Source organism: Astyanax mexicanus, chromosome 25, assembly GCF_023375975.1.
Source record: "Astyanax mexicanus isolate ESR-SI-001 chromosome 25, AstMex3_surface, whole genome shotgun sequence".
Taxonomy (NCBI): Eukaryota; Metazoa; Chordata; class Actinopteri; order Characiformes; family Acestrorhamphidae; genus Astyanax; species Astyanax mexicanus.
Genome location: NC_064432.1, coordinates 25,259,695 through 25,282,422, shown reverse-complemented (window position 1 = coordinate 25,282,422; position 22,728 = coordinate 25,259,695). Strand labels below are relative to the sequence as shown.

The 22,728-nt window shown below is 38.2% G+C and overlaps 1 protein-coding gene across 6 annotated transcripts in view; it reads right to left on the bottom strand.

Annotated features, from left to right (window-relative positions):
- The window catches only part of eys (eyes shut homolog), a 307,886-nt gene that overhangs the window by 224,213 nt on the left and 60,945 nt on the right, over positions 1 to 22,728 (bottom strand). For all 6 annotated transcript variants that reach the window (XM_049472628.1, XM_049472623.1, XM_049472625.1 and 3 more), the window contains exon 12: positions 18,363 to 18,467. In XM_049472628.1, coding sequence (XP_049328585.1) covers positions 18,363 to 18,467 — 105 coding nt within the window. The remainder of the gene's footprint in view (positions 1 to 18,362; positions 18,468 to 22,728) is intronic.

The following is a 22,728-nucleotide window of genomic DNA, read 5'->3' as shown; positions in this document are numbered from 1 at the left end:
TCTTCATTTGAGAAACATGTAAAAATCTGATGTAAAAGTTTTCTGACTATTCATGTATTCATTTTATTAGTATACTCTGATTTTTTTTAAAGAGTGAGGTGTAAAATCTGATTTAAAAAATCAGACAAAGAGAGCTGGATTTTAGCTCAGTAACCAGATTTGCAGTTGTTGCAGCTTTGGAAATCAATAACCCTGATTAATCTGATCTATGAAATTGGAGTATTCTGTTTTTCGGCTATACTGATTTAATAAATTAGGGTATATTATAAAATTAATATTTAAATTATCAGATAGCTGCAGAAATCTGATTACTGAGCTAAAATCCAGCTCCCTTTTTGTCCAATTTCTTAGATTAGAGTGAGGTGTAAAATCGGATTTTATTTGATAAAGAGAGCGATTTTAGTTCAATAATCAGATGTCTGCAGTTAGTTGATGATTCAAAACCATATAAACAACATTCTTCAATTTCTTGGATCAGACTAAGAATCTGATCTATCTAAATGTATTTTAGCAAAGTAATTAAATTTCAGTAATTAAATATGTGTAGTTATCTGATTATTTAGGTATTTGTGTAAACAGAATACTCTAATACTATAATTTCTTAGATCAGATTAAAGTGTAAAAATGTAAACAGGAAACCAGATTAAGAGAGCTGGATTTTAGCTAGGTAACTAGATTTCCCAGTCCATGCAAACTCTTAACTGGATTATTATGGGATGCATCAGTAAAGGCATTAGTAAAAGCAGACTGTGGTAGTGGAAATAAGCGAGTAGAGTTCAACAGCGACACCTGGTAATGATGGTGACCGGCAGCATCTGGCTTTAATTGTCCTGCTATCCCATGACCTTTTATAATATATAAAGTTACTAAAAAGTTAATATTAAAATATTTATTATTTTAATTCTGAGTCATTTTGGAGCGTTTCTATTGGTTTGTTTATGGTGAAATTCTGATACAATGTAAAGAACAACTATCAGATTGACATTATGTCAAATAAAGTGAAACAGCAAAGTGGAGATACAAGTTTTAAGCAGGACAGCTCAGCTTACTATGAGAAATGCTGCTTCACGTTTTATGCAGGCAGTTTAGGACGTTGGAAAAAAGGACAGATTTAACAAGAGATACTTTACACAAAATGCTAATGAATGCAGTGCTAATGAATAAAACTGGCTAGTTAGCATTTCTGTGGGCTACTTTGTACTGTATTGTGAATTAGCTTTCATTCATTCAGGCTTCAGTTTCATCTGGCTAATTCAGGACACGCATAAAAACAGGGTCAAATTTAAAAGATACGCTTCATTCAAAATGCTAACCAATAGAATAATGAATGAGAGGAACCAGTGCACAGTTAGCGCTATATACAGGCTAGCTGCTGCATAAGCATGTAGCAGCCTGTTAGCTTCAATCAGTGAGCATTTGCTAAATCTATAGTTTTAATTTTATTTTATATAATATTGTATATATTCATATATTTTATAAAATACAGAAACTGTATTTGGATACTGAGATTTAGAAGAACAGCCAAAACTACCAGAATAGAGCAGGAAAACAGTCGGATTCAAAAAAACCCTAAAATGTTACATCACAGTCCTGACGAGTTACATTTACACCACCATAATATACACAAACAGGCAAGAGTCCGTGTAAACAACATAAAAGGCCAAAAAACAATAAATCTGGACTGAGAGAATGAGTGTGTATGTTTTTATTGAATCTAAAGTAACAATTTGCTATATAAATGAAATTGTCTATTATTTAATCAAAATGCAATACCAGTCAGCTCAAACAAAAAAAGACTTAAACCAGAATAAAGGTCTTGGCTGGATTTTTTCAGTCAGCTTTATGAGGTAGAGTCACCTGGATTTCAGGCTTTCAGTTAACAGCTGTGCTGAATAGTGAATAGTTATAGAGTAATGCTCTAATCCAGATTATGAGAAACAAAAATTAATTTAAGAAAAAAATAAGGTCAGTTAATACAAAGCATTTCAAATTTTTCAACTTTGAAAAGATCCTCAAAGTGGAGTCATAGCAAAAACCATCAAAACCTTATAATGGTGAAACTGGCACTCATCAGGACCGCCCCAGGAAAGGAAGAGCAACATAATAACCCTTGTGAAAAGGGAACACTTAAGAGCATTAAACGTATGCTGAAATTAGGTAAAAAATATAAAAGTACATTTTCAGTTTAATATACTTTATGGAAATACACATCAAGTATTTCTTAAAATGTATATTTAAGCCAAATTGCTTATATTAAACTTTGTGTTGACAAAATATATGCAGGGGCATAAAATACTGCCTAAAGTGCATTTTATTGCAGGTTTCCAGGTGTACGCGATATGTGCATCAATACGCCAATTAGTAAATTTACAATATATTTTAAGTATATATTAAAAACACATACTTAAATCTACTTAGGTTTGAAGAAGTTTTTATGTTGTATTTATTTAAAGCTTAATTACAATTAAAATATACTTAAGTTGCTGTAAGTTGTTCCGAAATAGTACATTTACTATGCATTCAAGTATGTATTAATTTTAATGCTAAAAGTATGTACTTCTTCATGTTAGGTAAGTAAGTGTTTTTTACTTTTACAAGAGAACTTCATCAACTAATTTGATGTATTTTGGTTTGTTTAACACAAAGTTAAGTTACTACATGATTCCTTATGTGTTCCTTTATAGTCTGATAGATCACTTCATTGTTGATTTACTATGTAGGAAAATATAGATTTTATTTTATTAGAGTGATAATATCGTTTCATGAGATGTCTTACGATTTCAATCTCTTGGAGAACAACTTAAATGCATTCTTTGCCACTTTAGAAGGGGAAATGTTTGTTCTAAATGCTAATTTTAAGCTAATAGCCCTCGTTATAGATGTTGTTTTATCAATATTAGCACTTTAGGGTGAAGTATTACTTAAATTCCCACGACTATCACAGTCCCAAACGCACCCAGACAGCTGGGCCGACTCTCCCTCTGGGCTTTAGCACCTGAATTTGTCTCCATTCTGCAGGAAAACAGCTTGGTTTTGGCGTGGACTCGCCCGGGTTTCGATTTGACTGGTGGAGCGGGCTGCCAGCGCCTGCGGCCGCAGAATCTGGATCATTACCGGTGTCCCTTTGGTTTGCTGAATCCCATAGCCAATTAGGATTTGTATGACTTTGTTTTCCACTCAAAATCAGCTTTACAGAGCGCTTATTGATTCAGAGAGCTCGGCGGGCACATGCGGCCTCAGCCCACTGGATCATTTAATCATGTTTAATAAGAGCCAGTCATCCCCGCTCTGATTTATGGCTGTAAACGGGCCGCTGACAAATGCAGCCGCGGCCAAGATCAAAGCCAAACAATGCCTTTCAGACTGCCACACGCACTCCAAACAACACAATCCACCACCACCACCACCACCACCACATCCTTACTACTGATAGATCAGACTCACTCCTACCTACAGCTGCTCCACCCGGTAGATAAAGTAAAATCAGACTGTAGATCTAGTACTTCATCAGATACTACAGAACTACAGGAAACACACATAAAACTACAAGATATTGAGCATCTGTGGGGCATCCTCAAACAGAACGTAGAGTAAAGTATTGTCTCCAACATCCACTAGCTACATGATGTCATCATGAAGGAGTGGAAAAGGATACAGAGGATACTGTATTTTTCTTAGTGTAGTTGAATATTTAGATTTAAAAGAACATCCAAAACAACCAAAAAAGAGCAGTTGTAAAACAGGCAGATTTAAAAACCTCAAAACTGTTACATCACAATTCTGACGATTTAAAGTTACACCACCATAATGTACATAATTACAGCGTACTACTATCCAAAGCAGTATGTAAAAATGTCAACTATGTCAAAAACCCAAACGACCAAAAGAGCAAAGCCGACAGGACACTGCCCACAGGACAGTGCTAACAGGACACTGCCCAGAGGACATCAACCACAAGAGGCCACACAGCTCTCACAGCTGCTTCTCAAATGGACTTATAGCTAATTGGAGTTTATTTTGCATACTGTATCTTCTGTTCTACTACAGAACACATGCTTCATCACATTTTTATCTCCCTCGCACTCATATTCTAATTCCATACAGAATTCCACAGCTTCCTCAGTGTTTTCTGTTGTTATTTCGCGGCTAGTGCAAGCGCTATAAACAAGAACGAACGCTACGGACTACGAGGTGCCAATTGCTGCCGCTGTTGTGCTGAAATCTGTCTCCCAGCAGAATCTGACTCCACTTCAAGAGCAGAATCGGCACAACACCGCCCCCTGTAAAAGTGCGGGAGTTGAAACAGTGCTTATCAATCAATTAAACATGAAAATGAAGCGTTTTCTATCTGTAATTTCTATCCGTTTAAGTTAGTTTTATAAACACACAATAAAGTTTCAGTTAACAAAAATGTTTTTTCACTTTCAGTTTTTGTTATTTCGTTCCTTTTCATTAACGATAATACTTGGTTACTTGGCTAAATTGTGATCATCACGCCAGCGCTTTATATAAAATAAAAATACCATTAACAAAACCTGCCTATGACTATTTCCTGGAGCCTGACAGAGAATCCAAGCTCTAATATTGATATATCGAAACCGAACCGATACCGTGGCCCAAGAACCGCAACACCATCCACATAATGCTCCCTACAGGACAACACTTCATACACCACCACCATTCTATCCTGCAGGGTTTTGAGTTCTGAAGAACAGGGTGAAAGGACTACAAACAGTGTCCTCTATGATCAGTGTAGCTGGACAATATTGGACAATGATTGCAGAAACAAGTGGGGTGGTGGTCATAATGTTATGCTTACGGGCCGGCTACAGTCAACGTCCTCTATCTGTCTCGCAATCAGTCTTACGAGGCTATTTTTTGGAGGGAAGTGACGGATTGCTCTCACTGCCCAGTCATTTACTATGTCCAGCCCTTGGCCAGTCTCCAGCTCAGCAGAGGCCGTGGAGTTCCTGGACCAAAGTTTTCCTTTGACTGTTGTAGAATAAAGGCTGTAAACCAATCCCAGATCAGCACACAGTGCCACTGATTGGCACAGAGGCTGAGGTGAGGTGTAATTCTCCAATCTGTGGCCTTAACAGTGTGGAGAACTTCAAAGCAAGGCCAATGTATTATTCTTAGAGAGCTACTGTCTCTGGGTTCAACTTGAGGAAACAGTTCAGGCAAGGATAATGAGCCCAAGAATAGATAAAATCAGCTACAGTTCCCACAAAAGTTGAGACAGTATTGAAAATGCAAAGAGATATTACACTTCCTTTGACATTTATTTGATTGCAGACTGTAAAAACCCAATATATTTCACGTGATATAGTCTAGAAAATATGTTAATATATAGCCATTCCCTTTTATTTCTGTCTTTGTAAATGAGTACCAAAGTGCTAACTTGCGAATAACTACAAATCCTGTGCAACAGATTTAACTCTAATTAAGCTCTTCCTTTCCTGAAGCGATCCTGATGAGTGCCAGTTTCACCATTATAATGTTTTTTGATGGTCTTTGCGGTTACTTCACTTGAGGATGCACTCAAAGTTTTTGAAATTCTCCCTTTTTAGAATGACTGATTTTTTTCTTAGTCATGTTTTCTTTATAACATTGAGTAGTCGTTGCTCATCATAATCTGGATTAAAACATTACTCAAATATTCACTATTGACTGTATACCTGTAACTCTACCTCTTCACTACTTTAATTTAACTGATGCTCTCAAACACTTTATTAAGAGACAAGAAATTCAAGTAATTAACTCTTGATGAGTTCAGCACAGCTGTTAACTGAAAGCCTGAATTCCAGGTTACTCTACCTCATAAAACTGACTGAGAAAATCCAGAAGAGATGTGTAAAACTGATCATCTAAACAAGAGGAGCTACTTTAAAGATCTTTTGGCACTGTATTTTTAAATAACACTGATTAACTGCAGTTTACCTGTATTAAATATAGTATTGGTGCCTTTTTAATAGTGATCAGGTTATAGTAGTGTCAGTATGAACCCAGTCAGCTGTACTGAATCTGAATGAGAGTTGAGTTTAAGTATGTTAAAAGGAAACTACTCCAGGAGAACTTCCTGTCCCGGAGGCTTTGTTAAAGCATCCCTTTATATGAAGCTTCTTTGATATTAGGCTTTGTAGCACATCAGTCCCTCCTGAATCCTGCAGTACACAGAATGCACAGCAGATTCCCAAAGGCTCCAACAGGCTCCCACAGACATGCACAGGCTACCACAGTCTTGCGCAGACTCCCATAGACACGCACAGGCTCGCACAGGCTCGCACAGGCTCGCACAGACTCCCACAGACTCCCACAGGCTCGCACAGACTCCCACAGGCTCGCACAGGCTCACACAGGCTCACACAGGCTCACACAGACTCCCACAGGCTCGCACAGACTCCCACAGGCTCGCACAGACTCACACAGACTCCCACAGGCTCGCACAGGCTCGCACAGGCTCCCACAGGCTCGCACAGGCTCGCACAGACACGCACAGACTCGCACAGACTCGCACAGACACGCACAGACACGCACAGACACGCACCCTGTTAACATTGATAACACTAATTATACCACTGTTATTTCTGACCCTGCAATTTGATTGGCTAAGAGGCATTCTATGAGTGTTGTTATCAGCCGGTAATGCACTGTTACCGAAGCTCTCCATGTATTACTCCACCACTTACAAGCCATACAGTGCAGCTACAAACAGAGCAGCAATGGAACTATTTGAACACAAAATCATTAAATAAACAGTGATAATAATACACTTGAGGTTTGTGCTATAAGGTGTAATATTGCCACTATTATATTACATGATATAGGACATTATAGCACAAACCTTGAGTGTATTATCACTTGATTATAATCTATAAAGACTGACGGCTGCAGAGTCCGGATCAGCCGTCACTGATCCCCGGCAGGGCTGCAGTGCCGGCTCCAGCTCAGGAACTGAGGAGCTGTCAGTAGTGGAGGGGGGCAGGGGCTGGAGGGGCTGGAGAGGCTGGAGAGGCTGGTAATGATGTAACTTCAGGCTGAACTGACAGAGTCTTCTCTCCAGCTTCAGTGGATCTCCACAGGGCTGCAGTGTGAGGCTGGATTCACAGGTGTGTGAGGTAAATTCCAGCTTCATTTTGGCTCCAAAATGTTGCTGAGGTGGTGCAGGAACATTAATGAAAGCTCTAGTATTGGACACATTAAATCGGTCTTCAGGGTTTTCTCATTGTTTTAAAATGTTCTGCATTGTAAATTAATACTAAATCATCCAAACAATGAAGAAATACATGTTATTTAATAAACAAAAAGTTTTAAATGAACCAGAATAACAGCCTCATCAAGAGTTAATTACTTGAATTTCTTGTCTCTTAATAAAGTGTTTGAGAGCATCAGTTAAAGTAAAGTAGTGAAGAGGTAGAGTTACAGGTATACAGTGAATAGCTTTATCTGAGTAATGTTCTAATCCAGATTATGAGAAGAAATACTCAACTAAATAAAGACTAAAAAAGGTCAGTATCCTCAAGTGCAGTCACCGTAAAGAGCATCAAAAATGTAACAATGATGAAACTGGCACTCATCAGGACCGAGACTCCAGAGGACCATCAGAAAAACAAAGAGTTTTTGTTAACCGGACCAGTTGTTACTTTTGGAAGTGTGGGCAGTGTACCAAGTCCTGCAGGAAAATGAAATCCACATCTCCATAAAAGATGTCAGTAGCAGAGTGAAGCATGAAATGCTGTAAGATTTTGCGATTTGGAGAGAATTTCAAGAACTTTGCCTGTATTCTCAAGTGTAGACACTGCAAAGACCATCAAAAACATTAAAATGATGGAACTGGCACTCATCAGGACCGCCCTAGAAAGGGAAGACCATGAGTTCATGTTAATTTGCTCCAGAGAGTCCTATTCTATTGGCAATGCACTCTTTCTGTATTTACTTTCTTGTCTGACCAATCAGTGGAGATTTTACCTGTGTGAAAACAAACCAAACTGATTGGGAAATGCTGCAAATTAACCCATAAATAAACTCATCAACTAGTTCGGACCAGAGGAACCAACTCCTGGTGTGAAAACACCTTGAAATACTCTAAAATACTGTGATACAGTACTCTAGCGCACCTACAAATAAACATGACACCATAAAATAGGCCAATGTAAAGATAGTATACACCATATTAGCCGTTTATAAATTAAACGATAGACGAGACCTGAGGGAAATTAATTAAAAACTGTCCAATTAACGAATGAGATGCTACAAAACCGAATCGTTCAATAAATGGATCCATTATTTTAAATCCACACCATCTAAATCTGTAGGATGAAGCATAATAATAGCAGCAGTAGAAGTAGTTCATCTGTAAAGGATGATTAATAGCGAAGAGCGTTCCAGGAGCTCATAATTCATACCGATTTATTCTATACGTTTCTATATAAGACTGAAAGAGCACAGATTGTAACTCGTCCTTGAGAAGGTGCACGGATAAGCGACGCTCACCGGCGGATGATTTCATTTACATAAGAAATCACGGGCAATCTCTCAGGCTGACGTATGTCAGAGAATAAGTGGGAGCGGAGTAATGAAGTTGTGGTTATTGATACGCCGGCGTAAACCACTGTAAAATAATTTCTCCGCTGCGGACGGTGTTTGGCGAGGTGTAGGCCTGAATGAATGATACGGAATGGCCTGGACGCTTCATCCTACGGTGCTCGGGTGAATTACGTGCTCCTCACAAATGATGCGATCATATCTAGTCAACAAGTCTACAAGTTATCTTCTGTCCTGCGTCTGAAGATCACTCTGAATATAAAAATATTCTCATTTAGAGCATTTATTTACAGAAAATGAGAAATGGCTGAAATAACAAAAAAGATCCAGAGCTTTCAGACCTCAAATAATGCAAAGAAAACAAGTTCATTTCCATATATATGTTTTAAGAGTTCAGAAATCAATATTTGGTGGAAAATACCTGGTTCTTGGCATGTTCTCCTCCACCAGTCTTACACACTGCTTTTGGATAACTTTATGCTGCTTTACTCCTGGTGCAAAAAATTAAAGCAGTTCAGTTTGGTGGTTTGATGGCTTGTGATCATCCATTTTTCTCTTGATTATATTCTAGAGGTTTTCAGTTTGGTAAAATCAAAGAAATCCATCATTTTTAAGTGATCTTTTAGTTTTTTTCAGAGCTGTATACCTGGAATTTCCATTGTCTGCAATCAAATAAAATTCAAAAATCAAAGTAAATGTAGGAAACACTGAGTTAGTTTGTTAATTCAGTTATATTAGCATTATTTTTATTGCATTTTCCATACATAGTATCTTGTTTCTGGTTTGGATACAGTACTAAAAACAGAGAAATATGTTGTAATTTGGTAGAAAAACGGTTCTTCGATGGCTTGGCTCGCTCCAAACCATCCATCCATAATCGGAGAGTGTACAGAATGTGTATAATACACACGTAGCTCTTTTCTTAATGTACAGTACCTCTTTCTGCTTGACGGATTGGTCAGCGCTGTTAACGAAAGCGGGGTTTCGGATTCCGAGGCCGTTTATGGCTGTTTTATGTTTTATTAGGTAAAGACGTCCTTTCTCCTGCAGATTTATGAAGCCATCGATTCTGGCTCTGGCAGCGTACCTGCTGGCCGGTATGCTAATAGGCTGCATCTGCCGGTCTGATCCATATCGCGCCGGTCTGTCCGAGCGCGGCGAGCGGCTGCAGGCCCTGACGGACGAGCGCATCGATAGCCTTTGTTATAAATAAAACACAGCCAACTAACTAATATTCGCTCAATACCTGCGGTAAATAAGGCTGACCGATGCGTGTTGCTCGATAATTGAACAAATTACAGCCTTAATAAATGTCCCTGGGTCTGCATGTCGATAGCGCGCAACGAGAGTGGAGGATTTGACGAGTTATCGGGTATCGCCAGCCGATCGTTACTAAATAAATAAATAAAGAAAGAAATAAAAGAAAGTGAGGAAGAGCCTAGTGTTGCCCAGACACAAACAATCTGTAGCTAAACGCTGAGATTTCATATCCAATCTCAAACCATCTCTGACTTCTGACCAGATACACAGCTAACAGTTTCTGCCTCACACTACCTCACTCTCTATCTCTCTCTGACACACTCTATACTCTCACTTTGCCTCACTCTACCTCATTTTACCTCGCTCTATATCACTCTATCTAATGTTGTCTCACTTTACTTCACTGTACATCACTCTACTCTATTCTCACCCTGTAACATTCTGTCCCATGATGTCTCATTTTACCTTGTTCTAACTCACTCTGCCTTGTGCTGTTTTAATTTTACCTCACTCTACCTCATTCTGATCAATGCTCTCACTTACTCTACATTACTCTACTCTACTCTCACCCTGTAACAATCTACTTCATGATGTCTCACTTTACCTCACTCTACCTCGTTTTACCTCGCTCTACCTCAACCCGTGTCGTCAGGGTCACAATGCAATACACTACAGGTGCCCAGATCAGTGAATTGAGACACGGCAGGGATAAAACGCCCTTATAAGGAGATAGGGAGCCCAAAAACGGGCAGAAAAATGAGAACAGGCAGAAACTAAAGTCACACCGAGCGCAACAGAGAGAGAGACAGGGGAGGTATGTAAACAAAAGCTCACCAGAGAAGCATTTGATTTATTTATTTTTATTTTTTATTTTTTTTCATTTTTGTACATTATAGTTCAAACAACTTCACGGGCCAGATATTTTATGCTTGCGGGCCGCCTATTGCCGACCCGTGCCACATGCTGTGTCACTTTACCTCATTCTACCCCATTTAACCTCACTACCTCACAGTACCCATTTTTTTTATCTCATACTACCTTACTCTGTCCTCACTCTACCTTAGCTGTCTCACTTTACCCTTATTTCACACTCTAACTCAATCTACCTTATGCTGTGTCACTTTACCTCACCTCATTCAAACTCACTTTACCTCACAGTACACAAATTTCACCTTTTCATTTCACTGTTGGCCTCAACTCTTTAGGCCGTTTTAATCTAGATATTCAGCTGGTTTTTGCATCTGATATCTATTCCTGAATGAAATAATCATCTATTTCTTTATTAAACTGAAGAACGGATGAAGAGACGTTGAAGAAACAATAAATAAGCAGGTGTCCTCATACCTCTGTCCATAAACTGTACCTCACCAGCAAACAAATCACCAGGAAAAACGCCGGGCCTAAAACAAATCACCCCTTCAGGCTCTGGCGGCCTAAAGCTCCTCTTCCTCCATCGTGTACTATGCACCTAGCCATTAATGGACGGCAAGTGCTTCCACCAAATCACGGGAGCGGTATTTAATAACCAATTGCGCGTGCAATTCACTGGGAGGTTAATGTTGCATGAAGGAATGTCATACTTACCGTGCAGCCTTGTCCAAATGGGACTCGCTGACCCAACCCACAGCCAGGAGTTACTTTCATTACCCCAAAGCACTGGAGCGCCGCGCCCGCCCCTCACAATGCCGTCGCGCTCGCGCCGGCCGCTGTCCCAACACCTTAAAAACGCATTATCCACACACTTAACACCGGCACCTGCTACCGCACCCACTGTACCGACACTGTAGCATTAATGATACCGCTCAGGATCCACTCAGAGGAGAGAAATAAATCAGTCTCTTACCAACACTAGATTTTAGAGTAAAGTACTGGACATATGCTCATTCATACTGAATATTTCCTTCAAAATCAAAAGTATTAAAATTCTTTATCCGGCTTTTACTAGAGTAAATGCCTCTACTGTATAGATATTGAATATTTATTTCTAAATCAAACGTATAAAAAAGTTTTAATTCCCTCGTTTTTTCATTCATTTAAAATGTTTAGTTGTGATAAATTTTTAGTAAAAATTTATTTTATGTAAGCTGGTTACTGTGGGGGAAAAAAGTGCCTCAGTGATCCGGTATAACACTGCTTTAGTCCGGTGGAGGAGTGGATGGGGAACGATAGGAATTTTGGGTCTCTCATTAATATTCATACATGCAAACTTATCGCCTCTGATTGGCTAACAGCACTGCGAGGCAGCGAGACGAACAACAACAGTACACTAATAACAGTCTTTGCAGTGTCATATGTTACTTTACAACATGTGTAATAATGCCCTGCTAAGTGCAGTTCAGCCACTGACCAGGTCTTTAAGTCTCTGTAAAACACCAAATCCACCGGAGATCCTATTTAAACCTATAGTTACTTACACACAGAGGTGGGTAGTCCAGGTCCAGAAAGTAAAAACCCACCCAGAGGTTGGAGCCACCCAGGTAGTTGGAACAAAACAATAAAAAGTGCATTTTAGCGGAAGCGGAACACCTTTAAAAAGAGTTTATCCTGCTTTTAATGAAGTAACTTTCTTTACTGTCCATGCTATGTAGGTTTTCTACAACACAAAGGTAAACTTCATGAGCAAAAGTACTGAGACGCCACCTCTATTGCCTTTTTTTTTTTGAAGACACTAAAAAGGCTGGGAAGGTCTTTTACTACATTATGTAAAACCTGCTATCAGAAAGAGGCAATTCATGTTTCCTCTACATCCCTCACTCACAAGATAACACCTCACAACTTGCACAGGTGGGGGCACTCCCAAGCCGTTTCCTGACTAAGGAAACTCTTCATAATCAATATATATATATATATATATATATATATATATATATATATATATATATATATATATATATATATATATATATATATATATATATATATTGCAGTTTCATTACTTTTAGCATGCCAATGTATAGTGCTGATTACTGCTAGTGTGCCTTGTTAGCATTAGCTTGCCTAAAGCATTTGATGGAATCCGTTCTCAGCGCTTTATACAGTGTTCTTAGATAAATTGAGGTAATAAAGCAAGAGGGAGTGCATAATTTGTCCCAACTTTTCGTTAAGGTGCTCAATCTGACAGTGTAATTGACTGTGATGATTATAGAGGAGGCAGGAAAACTCGTCCCAGTTATCTGAAGAATTAAGCGCTCGGATATTCCGCTACCGAAACTGACGGTAACGTAACGTTAACGAGGAAGCCATCGATCACGGCGAAATTCAGAGCGGGATGAGTTTCAAGCTACATTTGATACCGCGTCTACTACGACACAACCCATTTAGAAAATAATTAGACGCACAGTTCCGTAAATATGCTGAAACGAACTCCTGATAAAGGCCTGAAGCAACATCAGAGAACACGTTATAAATACAAAAGTATTAGGACACCAGCTCAACCACTGTTTCTTCTGAAATCTATTAATCTAATAATAATTAATAGTACAGTACAATAAAAAAAGACCACTTAAAAATTATGAGTTTCTTTGATTTTACCAAATTGAAAACCTCTGGAATATAATCAAGAGGAAGATGGATGATCACAAACCATCAAACCACCAAACTGAACTGCTTGAATTTTTGCACCAGGAGTAAAGCAGCATAAAGTTATCCAAAAGCAGTGTGTAAGACTGGTGGAGGAGAACATGATGCCAAGATGCATAAAAACTGTGATTAAAAACCAGGGTTATTCCACCAAATATTGATTTCTGAACTCTTAAACTTTATGAATATAAACTTGTTTTCTTTGCATTATTTAAGGTCTGAAAGATCTGCTCCTTTTTTTCAGCCATTTAAATATTCATCAAATATTTTCTTAGTCGGCTTTATGAGGTAGAGTCAGGCTTAGTAGAGGTAGATTTGGTATCCTCAAGTGCAGTTTTCGCAAAGACCATCGAAAACGCTATAATGATGGAACTGGCACTCATCAGGACCCGGCTTGAAAAGAAAGAACAAGAATGCTTTACAGAGTATTTTGGTTTGTTTAACACTTTTAAGTTACTACATGACTCCTTATGTGTTCCATCATAGTCACTATTCATTTAGTATACAGGAAAAAATATACTTTTCACAGTATCGCCACATTATTGCAATAATATCGTATTGTGAGATGCCCTGCGATTGTCACACAACTGTAGAAGAACATCATAAATCTATTATTTGGCACCTTTGTGGCAATTATGGCAAGAACCACTCAACTAAATAAAACAAAGACCATCAAATATTGTAATGATAAAACTGGCACTCATCAGGACCATCCCAGGAAAGGATAGAAGAGCAAGAGGATAAGTTTAACAGAGTTACCAGCTTCAGAAACCACAAGTTAACAGCCCCCCAGATAAGAGCACCTAATTGTGCCTACGAATAATTGTATGTATACAACAGTTTACTATATAAGAAAGACATAAAAACGCTGTAAATATTCATGAAAGATTCCCAGAATTCATGAGTGCAGGGCTCAGAGGATAATGAAATGTTATTACTATTACAGTAGAGATTGATTATGCACAGATTGAGTATTTACAAAGCGATACTCTATTATGGATGTTGTGAAAATACCCTACTGAAACCCTAATTACACATTGTTAAAGTGCAGACCTGGGATCTGTCCAAATGATTCATAATTCTCAATTGATTCTTTAGTGGCAGCCTCAGATCCCATTATGCATATCCAGGTTCTGCCAAATGATTCCTAATTTTCAATTAGTTCCTGGTAGCAACAGTTTCATCTGATTGTTTTTAGTTTCTGTTTTTGCTCATATTTTAGCAGGAAATATAATTATAACCACAGAATTATACATATAAATAATAATATTAATAGTATGATTCTCCTGCTGCAAATAGTCCTGCACACAGTGGCCCGATTCCGGTTTTAATTTAGCCCAAAAGATTATGGCCCAAATGCTCTGCTTACAGCCAGAATGAGTGCTGGATACAACACCCCGGTTGCGGAGCATAATCTACATGTAGCTCAACTTTCCATGCTTGACGGCAGATTGTACCATACATGAACCAGGCTCGGGCCAATTATTTGCAATATCTTAGGCCATTTCCAGACTAATTATCACATACTTGGCCCATATTCATACTGTGGTTTGAATCTATGCTCAATTCTAGGCCTGACCTTTGATTGCTGAATATAAAACAGCAGTCAACACCCTGGTTGCTGAGTATAATCTGTATTTGGCCAATTCTGCATGCTTGATGCCGAATCCCAGCCAATGCTGCCATACATGAGCTGAGCTGAGTTGCATCGGCCCAAATGCTTTGCTCACATCCAGGCCAAATTCTGCATGCAAGTAAGTTAAGTAAATATTGCTAAGTAAAATATGGTAATCTGCCCAAGCAACATGTGCCAACACCCCGTTTACCAAGAATAATAAGGGAATCGGCCCGAGCCATTTTTGCTCACCAACTCTCTGGTTGCTGAGTATAAACTATATTTGGGCCAATTCTGCATGCTTGATGCCAAATCCCATAAATCAGTAAAGTTTGGGCCAATTATTCATGATCACTTGTACAATTTCCAGCCTTATTACCACATGCCGAGCCTGATTCGCATCGGCCCGACTGTTTTGAATATAGGCCCGATTGTAGGCCCAACCTCTGGTTGCTGGAAATAATAATAAAGCAGTCGGCCCAAGGCGCATAAGCCAACACCCCGGTTGCGAAGTATATTCTTCATTTGGTCAATTCTGCATGTTTGATGCCGCATCCCAGCCAATGCTGCCATAAATCAGTGAAGCTCAGGCCAATATTTCATGATCAGTTGTTTCTTTTCTAGGCTAGATTCAACACACCTAGCCTAATTTGCATCGGCACGACTGCAGTTTGAATCTAGACCCAATTCTAGGTTGCTGGATATAATACAGCAGTTGGCATGAGCTGCTTGTGCAAACACCCCGTTTGCAGAGTATAATCCACATTTGGCCCAATTACGCATGCTTGACATGACAATACTGCACAACAGCCAAGCTTGAGCCAATTACAGGACAAATAACACACACCAAGTCTTATTTGCAATGGCATGACTTGATTTTTTTTATTTAAGGCCCGATTCTGGACCTGATCTTTGGTACGAGCCGCTTGAGCCAACATCCCGGTTGCTGAGTATAATACGGGATCAAATAAGCTTGAACTGATCCTTCATATTATCTGAAAAAACTACTATAGGTTGTCACACATTAAATATACAATGAAGCACCATTGAATATACAATAAATGCACCATAACAGACGTTTTGCTCATATTATTGATGTAAAACTGAGCAATGTGAAAAAAAAAAAATATGAATACTAAAGACTATTTTACTTATTACCTAATAAGGTCAAATGGTATTCAGAGCATCTTCTCCTCTTTCATTGTTATATATAAGCTGTAGAGAGCCAGTATACTCCAGATCATCAATTTCCTTTAAAATACTGGGCTTTTTTTAATTTAATTGAATATAATTGTGAATGTGGCACACTGTCGCGTCCAGGAATTGAACAATGCTTGGAGTCCAGTGTGTGTACCTCCTCCATTAAAAGCATGAAAAGCCCAAGCTGTCACATCCTTTCATTTTGAAATGATTTAAGACTCTAGCCCAATCGTTGTGAATTCTCACGAAAGCTATATTGCTATATTGTTTGGCCATTTCCCAAAACTATAACTTATGTGCTGCCATTCGTCAACCATGTACTGCGGCGAAAACTCCATTTTCAGTAGGAAACTCACTCTGTTCTCTGGCTCTGACGGCCACGACGAGGTGAAAAATAAACGAGTGAAGCCGGAGAAGAAGAAGAGAAGAAGGCCAGAGTGAGGATAAAGCTATATTGGAAGCTCTTTCCTGGTACATCTGTTAACTCTACCAGCACCTAATCACATCCCGCTTACCGATAACTGAATTTCTGAGAAGCCAAAAAGATCAAGCCGCCCTAAATCACATCTGGGCCTGAAACCTCCGCGGCGACGGAACTGGAACCTGACAGGGCGCTCGCCTGTTTTCCTTCACCTTCGGGTTTAAGAGGAGGTCTTTTAACCATCGCTGGGTAATTTACACTGATGCTCTGCTGTACTTCCTTACCCCGAGGTGGGGTGACATCACATCTTCATCATGTACGGGAGACGGTGGTCATGTTTCGTGAAAAGGACAAATATAAACAGGTAGACTGTTCACAATAATTACGTTATTGCTATGTTAATCACATAAAACTAGAAGATAACCTCAATAATGTTTTATTAAAGCTATTTTACGTGTGAAAAGCTAGTATATTAACTTATTGTTTTATTTTACTCCTGTTTTATATTTGTATGATGTATAAACATGTTCGAACTCCCCGGCTGCTGGGTATAATATGGGAATTTGGCCAAGCCGAATGTGCCAAAAATCTTGTTGCTGAGTATAATATGAGAATCAGCCCAAGCTGCATGTACCAACACCCCGGTTGCTGAGTATAATAGAGGAATTGGCCCACACCACGTGTCAACGCCCTGGTTGCTGAGTATAATAGAGGAATTGGCCCACACCACGTGTCAACAACATGGTTGCTGAGTATAATATAGGGATTTGGCCCAAACTGCATGGGCCAACACCACGGTTGCTGAGTATAACAGAGGAATCGGCCCACACTTTAGGGCCAACACCCCAGCTGATGAGTATAATATGGGAATTAGACCGTTTTATATTCCCACTACAATATACTTAATATTTAAATGTTATTTGCTCATAAAAAAGTATTGAATGAACGTATTATGATATTACATCATTATATCAGTGGCATTAATATTTATTTTAATAAATTAATATTTTTGTTGCATTATTATTTTTTTAATTCTTATTATTGTTCTTACATATTTTTTTATTATAAAAACAATAATGTTTACAGAACAATCAACAGACAAAAGATTACAGATTTGTACATTTATATTTTCTGAAAGTTTAAAATACTTGTATGTTTGAAGTTTTTATGCATGCACTAAATGTCATGCACATTTTTTGTTAAATTTTAGTTGCATTATTACATTTTGTGACATTATTTTAGATTTGTTCATTTTTATTTTGCTACATTCTTATGTTTTATCTTAGTAAGTTACTGTTCATGAAATTCAATGTTTTGTTCTATCACAGAGAATATGGTAATCGCAGAAATACACTGAAATACTGTGATATTAGTTTAGGACCATATCGCTCAACAGTAGCATATTCTTGAATGAACAATGAATATTTTCCAGTGTTTTTTTTAGTGTTGTGGCAGAAATACGCTGAGATACAGTGATAGGGTTAGAGTGACGTCACGTCTTCATCCCGTTTGGGAAACGGCGGCCGTGTTTCTTGGAAAGGACAAATATAAACAGCCAGATCCTGACTGAGCTCATAAGTGGGTTCTTTCAAATGGATGCAGAGGAACGATTACTTATACTGGGAGGCGGGTCCCGTTCCGTCGCTGTCATTTTTCATACAGGAACGCCTCCATTCTGAACCCAATCAATCAAATTCACCGTTGTGTGTACGACTCTAAACCTCACGTAAAGACTGTACTCACCGGACGGACAGATACAAATGTAGTCATTGATTAGATCCACGCAGGATCCTCCATTAAGGCAGGGCATGGACCAGCAGTCGTTGGTATTCTCCGAGCAGGTCCGACCTGTGGTAGAACATTCAAGGGTGAATTTAATGCAGCGGTGGAGTTCAAGCAAACGTTCAAACAATGGATTTTCTAACTGGAACTGGATTTTATTTACTCAAGTTTCTATAATCATACAATTGACTCAAAAACCTTAATCTATTTAATACGTTCATTTTAAGATTTTAAAGATTTTAGATCAGACAATAAAACACTCATTAAAACTCCCAACACTAGCACTAGAATGTAATGGACAAGCGTATGCCCCCTCCGATACATGTGAAGTCAAACTATCAATGTAACTGTCATAATTTTCCTGAAAATCATCAGTGCGCTTTATAAGCTGGTGCTCCTTAGGTATGAATTCTACCAGTCAGGTATTAAAGAGCAGTAAAGCTTTATACAGGAGTTCAGTTTAGTTCTCCAGTAGAATTAGCTCTTTGGCCGTCAAAATATGAGTACTGACTGTCTTTAGGCTACTGTTAACCCTGGCTAGCACTGCTGGAGCAGCATTAGCCGCTAAGCTCTTTTGAGCACAAGCTCTTTTGCTGTTCAGAAGAGAGTATACCAGACTGTAGTCTGTAGTGTGTTTACCGTGGAACCTGGAACCTGGAAAACTAAGCTCACTGTAAATAAACGGAAGTGCTTTACTCACTCAGAAATCTGTGTAGATTAACATCCAGTACTCGTTTGACAGTTTTGTTTACTTAACTTAGCTTAGCTTTACAGGTCTCGCCATGCCACTATTGTTGCCTAAAATGTGCCTTATGATCCAGTGAGCCTTATGTATGAAAATAGACATTTATTAATAGTACTGGTGCACTTAATAGTGCGAAAATGAAGTGAAATTAACTCTTTTTTTTTTTTTTTTTTACATCGACTTCCTTATTTGTTTTTTACTGGACAGGATGATATCAACCTTTTTATTTTTATTGTTTTATTTCACCTCTGTTTTATGTTTGCAAGATATTTAAATATTGGAATCAGTCCATATTATATAACCACTCCAATATCTTCAACCAATCAGCTCGCTTTCTCGTGCTCATCATCCCCGGAGTTTTAGAATCGTTTTCAAAGTATATTTTGACTAGTCCTTTCTGCTTTGTTTGTATTGTATTCCGTTTTTTTATGCAATTTTTTTTAGCTCAGCTAGTGCAGCTAATGCTAATAGTGCTCCGTCCTTAGTGCTGGAGAAACTTTCCTGAAACTCCTGTATAACTCTGTACTTCAGTGGAGTGGCTTTACTGATCCTTAATACCTGACTGGTAGAATTCATACATAAGGTGCCCTGATGATTTTAGGGAAAACTGAACGATTGTAAGTTCACCTTACAGTCCGGAAAATACAGTATATCTGTACATTTGCATGCATATCTTTCCCATCTTCCTCTCCCTGTAGAGAAACTCCATGCATTTATTTATTCATGCATCTGCTTCCGAATGCAAAACTGAAGAACTGCCCTATTAATGATGCACCAATGAACAGCACATTAGCAAATTCCCTTTAAACAAACCTAATCACCATGATTTCATTTCCCACCCTATTTGTTGAAAAACAATATTTTGTTTATTATCTTATTACTGCCATAATTATGCTTATTAGCTCATTGCTGTCATAATTAGGGTTCTTATAATGTGTCATCAGCGTAATTACGATTGCGCTCTAATCTGGTTCAACCTGGAGCAACGTGACTAACGCACATTTCCCATCAGCCATAACATTAAAACCACCTGCCTGATATTGTGTAGGTATTAATGAATTAACTAATGAATGAATTAATGAATTTACCATATTTTTTATTTATTACTTTATTTATTTACTATGGGGTTCACCAGATTACAAGGAGCACCATCAATGAACGTCTATTTTCTGGTCTATTTCATACAATTAAATAGCATGTTTAAAAACAAGTCCACTAACTCCTTTGATTTTCTCTTTAGAAAGTCTTTATTTTAAAGTTTAACTGCATGTTCAAATAATTGATATTTATGACAAAATCACTTCTGTTACTGGCACTCATTCCTGCTACTAGAACTCACTCCTGTTACTGACACTCATTCCTGTTACTTTTTATGTTTTTAGTAACAGGAATGAAAGCAACAGGAGTGAGTTTTTAGCATAGAATTAGCAAAAACATGAAAAATAGCTAAATGGCGGCTATGCTAATAGCATGAAGACACTGAGCACATTCTAGTGATTTTCCCAAAATTTGTAATTTAAAAATAAACCAATAAGATGTGAGAATTAATTTAGGTAACAGGACTGAGTGTTGAGATTAAGCTCCTCAGTCATTACAGTTAAAATAAGATCAAATACACAGAAAGAAATATGAGATAACTTAATTCTGGTCCTCCAATGATCTTCAGAAGAACCAGCTGATGTCACTTCCTGTTGTAGACGTGACTGCCTGTTGTAGAATGTTACAAATTTGTTTTTTTTTTTGTTTTTTTTTACGGTAACAGAACTGAGTGAAACCCGGAGAAACAGCTAAAATAAGTATTTTAACTTAAATATTATGGCTTTATTATGAAAAATGTAACATTTTTAAAGCATAGATAGGATTTGGAGTCAAACAACAATGTAAAAAAATATATAAATGTATACATTTCAAAAGGATTTTTATTATTTTTAACATATTTAATGGTAAAGTTTATAGTTGGAGAGTGGGGACAGGTACCAATGGCATTTTTTTTTTTTAGAGTTCTAAGTGTTTTTTATTAATGTTTTAATTACATATATTACTTTTGCAATTAGATCAATGGACAAGACGCTGTGCTTAAAAAAATAAAATGTATTTTAAAGTAATTTTGTGTGCACATTTATACATGTAATTTTCTGGGGACAGATATGGCACCCATTCACTGCACATTTTATTTTTGAGTATTTTATCCTCCTAGAGAATCGTCTTGCGATATATTGATGGCGACCTATTGGATAATATTGTACGGTGAGTAGCCCTGTGACTCCCACTACTACCTCTAACACTGCTGCAGTATTGTTTGCATGTGATTTAGTACAGTAGAGTAACATCTGGGATACAGCAGTGACTTCAGCCCTCATTAAACGGGCCAGCGCCCGCTGTGCCCGCTGTGCCCGGTGTCGCTGAACTGTTAGTGATACAGTCGTGTACAGCTGACGGGGGGCTGTCAGAACCGCTCCGCCGCCAGAAAACCCCTCCACTGTGTACACAACCCTCAGCCCGGCAATCTGCACACAGCTGCAGCCAACACAAACCCTGATTCATTCATCATTTTACTGCATTTTCACCTTTTCACCCCATCATACGTTCACTCATTACCCGTGTTCACGGTTTAACGCAGGCTTAGGGTTTTATACTGTAGATAAGTGCAGCGCTTTAAAGATATGAACAAAAGACATACAGGCGTTAAACTGCCCTCAATTTTACAAAGTCACGCTCTGAATTATACCTTCCAATCATTAAACATCCTTTAAACAGCCTGCACACTCTATCAGGGTCATACTGTACAATAGTAAATACTGCTGTGCTTTAATATATAAAATATTATCATACATGATAGATCTACAGTGACGTAAAAAAGTATTTGTAAAAAAGTTTTTTTGCATTTTGGTCATACTGATATTTTTCAGATGATCAAACAAACTTTAATATCAGACTTTTTTTTTTTTTAAGCCATTCAGACGTGGACATGGACTTGTGTGTGTGCTTTGGGTCATTGTCCTGCTGCAGAACCCAAGTACTCCTAAGCTTTGATTTTTATCTTGGAACTCTCCCATTAAGACAATTTTCACCCAGTCTCTTTCTTAATATTGAATCATTAACACTGATCTTAAGTGAGGATTTAGTGAGATCCTGCAGTTCTTTAAATGTTGTTCTGGGATCTCCTGGATGAGTTGTTCATGCCCTTTTGGAGTAATTTCGGTCGGCCGGTCACTCCTGGGAAGGTTCACCAGTGTTCCATGTTTTCTCCATTAGTGAATAATAGTGAATCACTGTGAGTCCCAAAGCTTTAGAAATGACTTTAATGACTATAACCTTTTCCAGACTAATAGATGATCAATTACTTTGTTTTCTTCTCATCTGTTGTTGAATTTCTTCAAATCAAGGTATCATAATGTGCTACTTTTTGAGATCTTTTATCTGCTTCATGTTGTCAGGCAGCTTCTATTTAAGTGATTTATTGATTCTACAGGTCTGGCAGTAATCAGGTCTGGTTGTGGTTAGTAGTGAAATTGAACTCCGAAAAAGTGTGATTTCCAAAAAGTGTGCTTAATCACAGTTAATTTATGGGGGCTTAACACT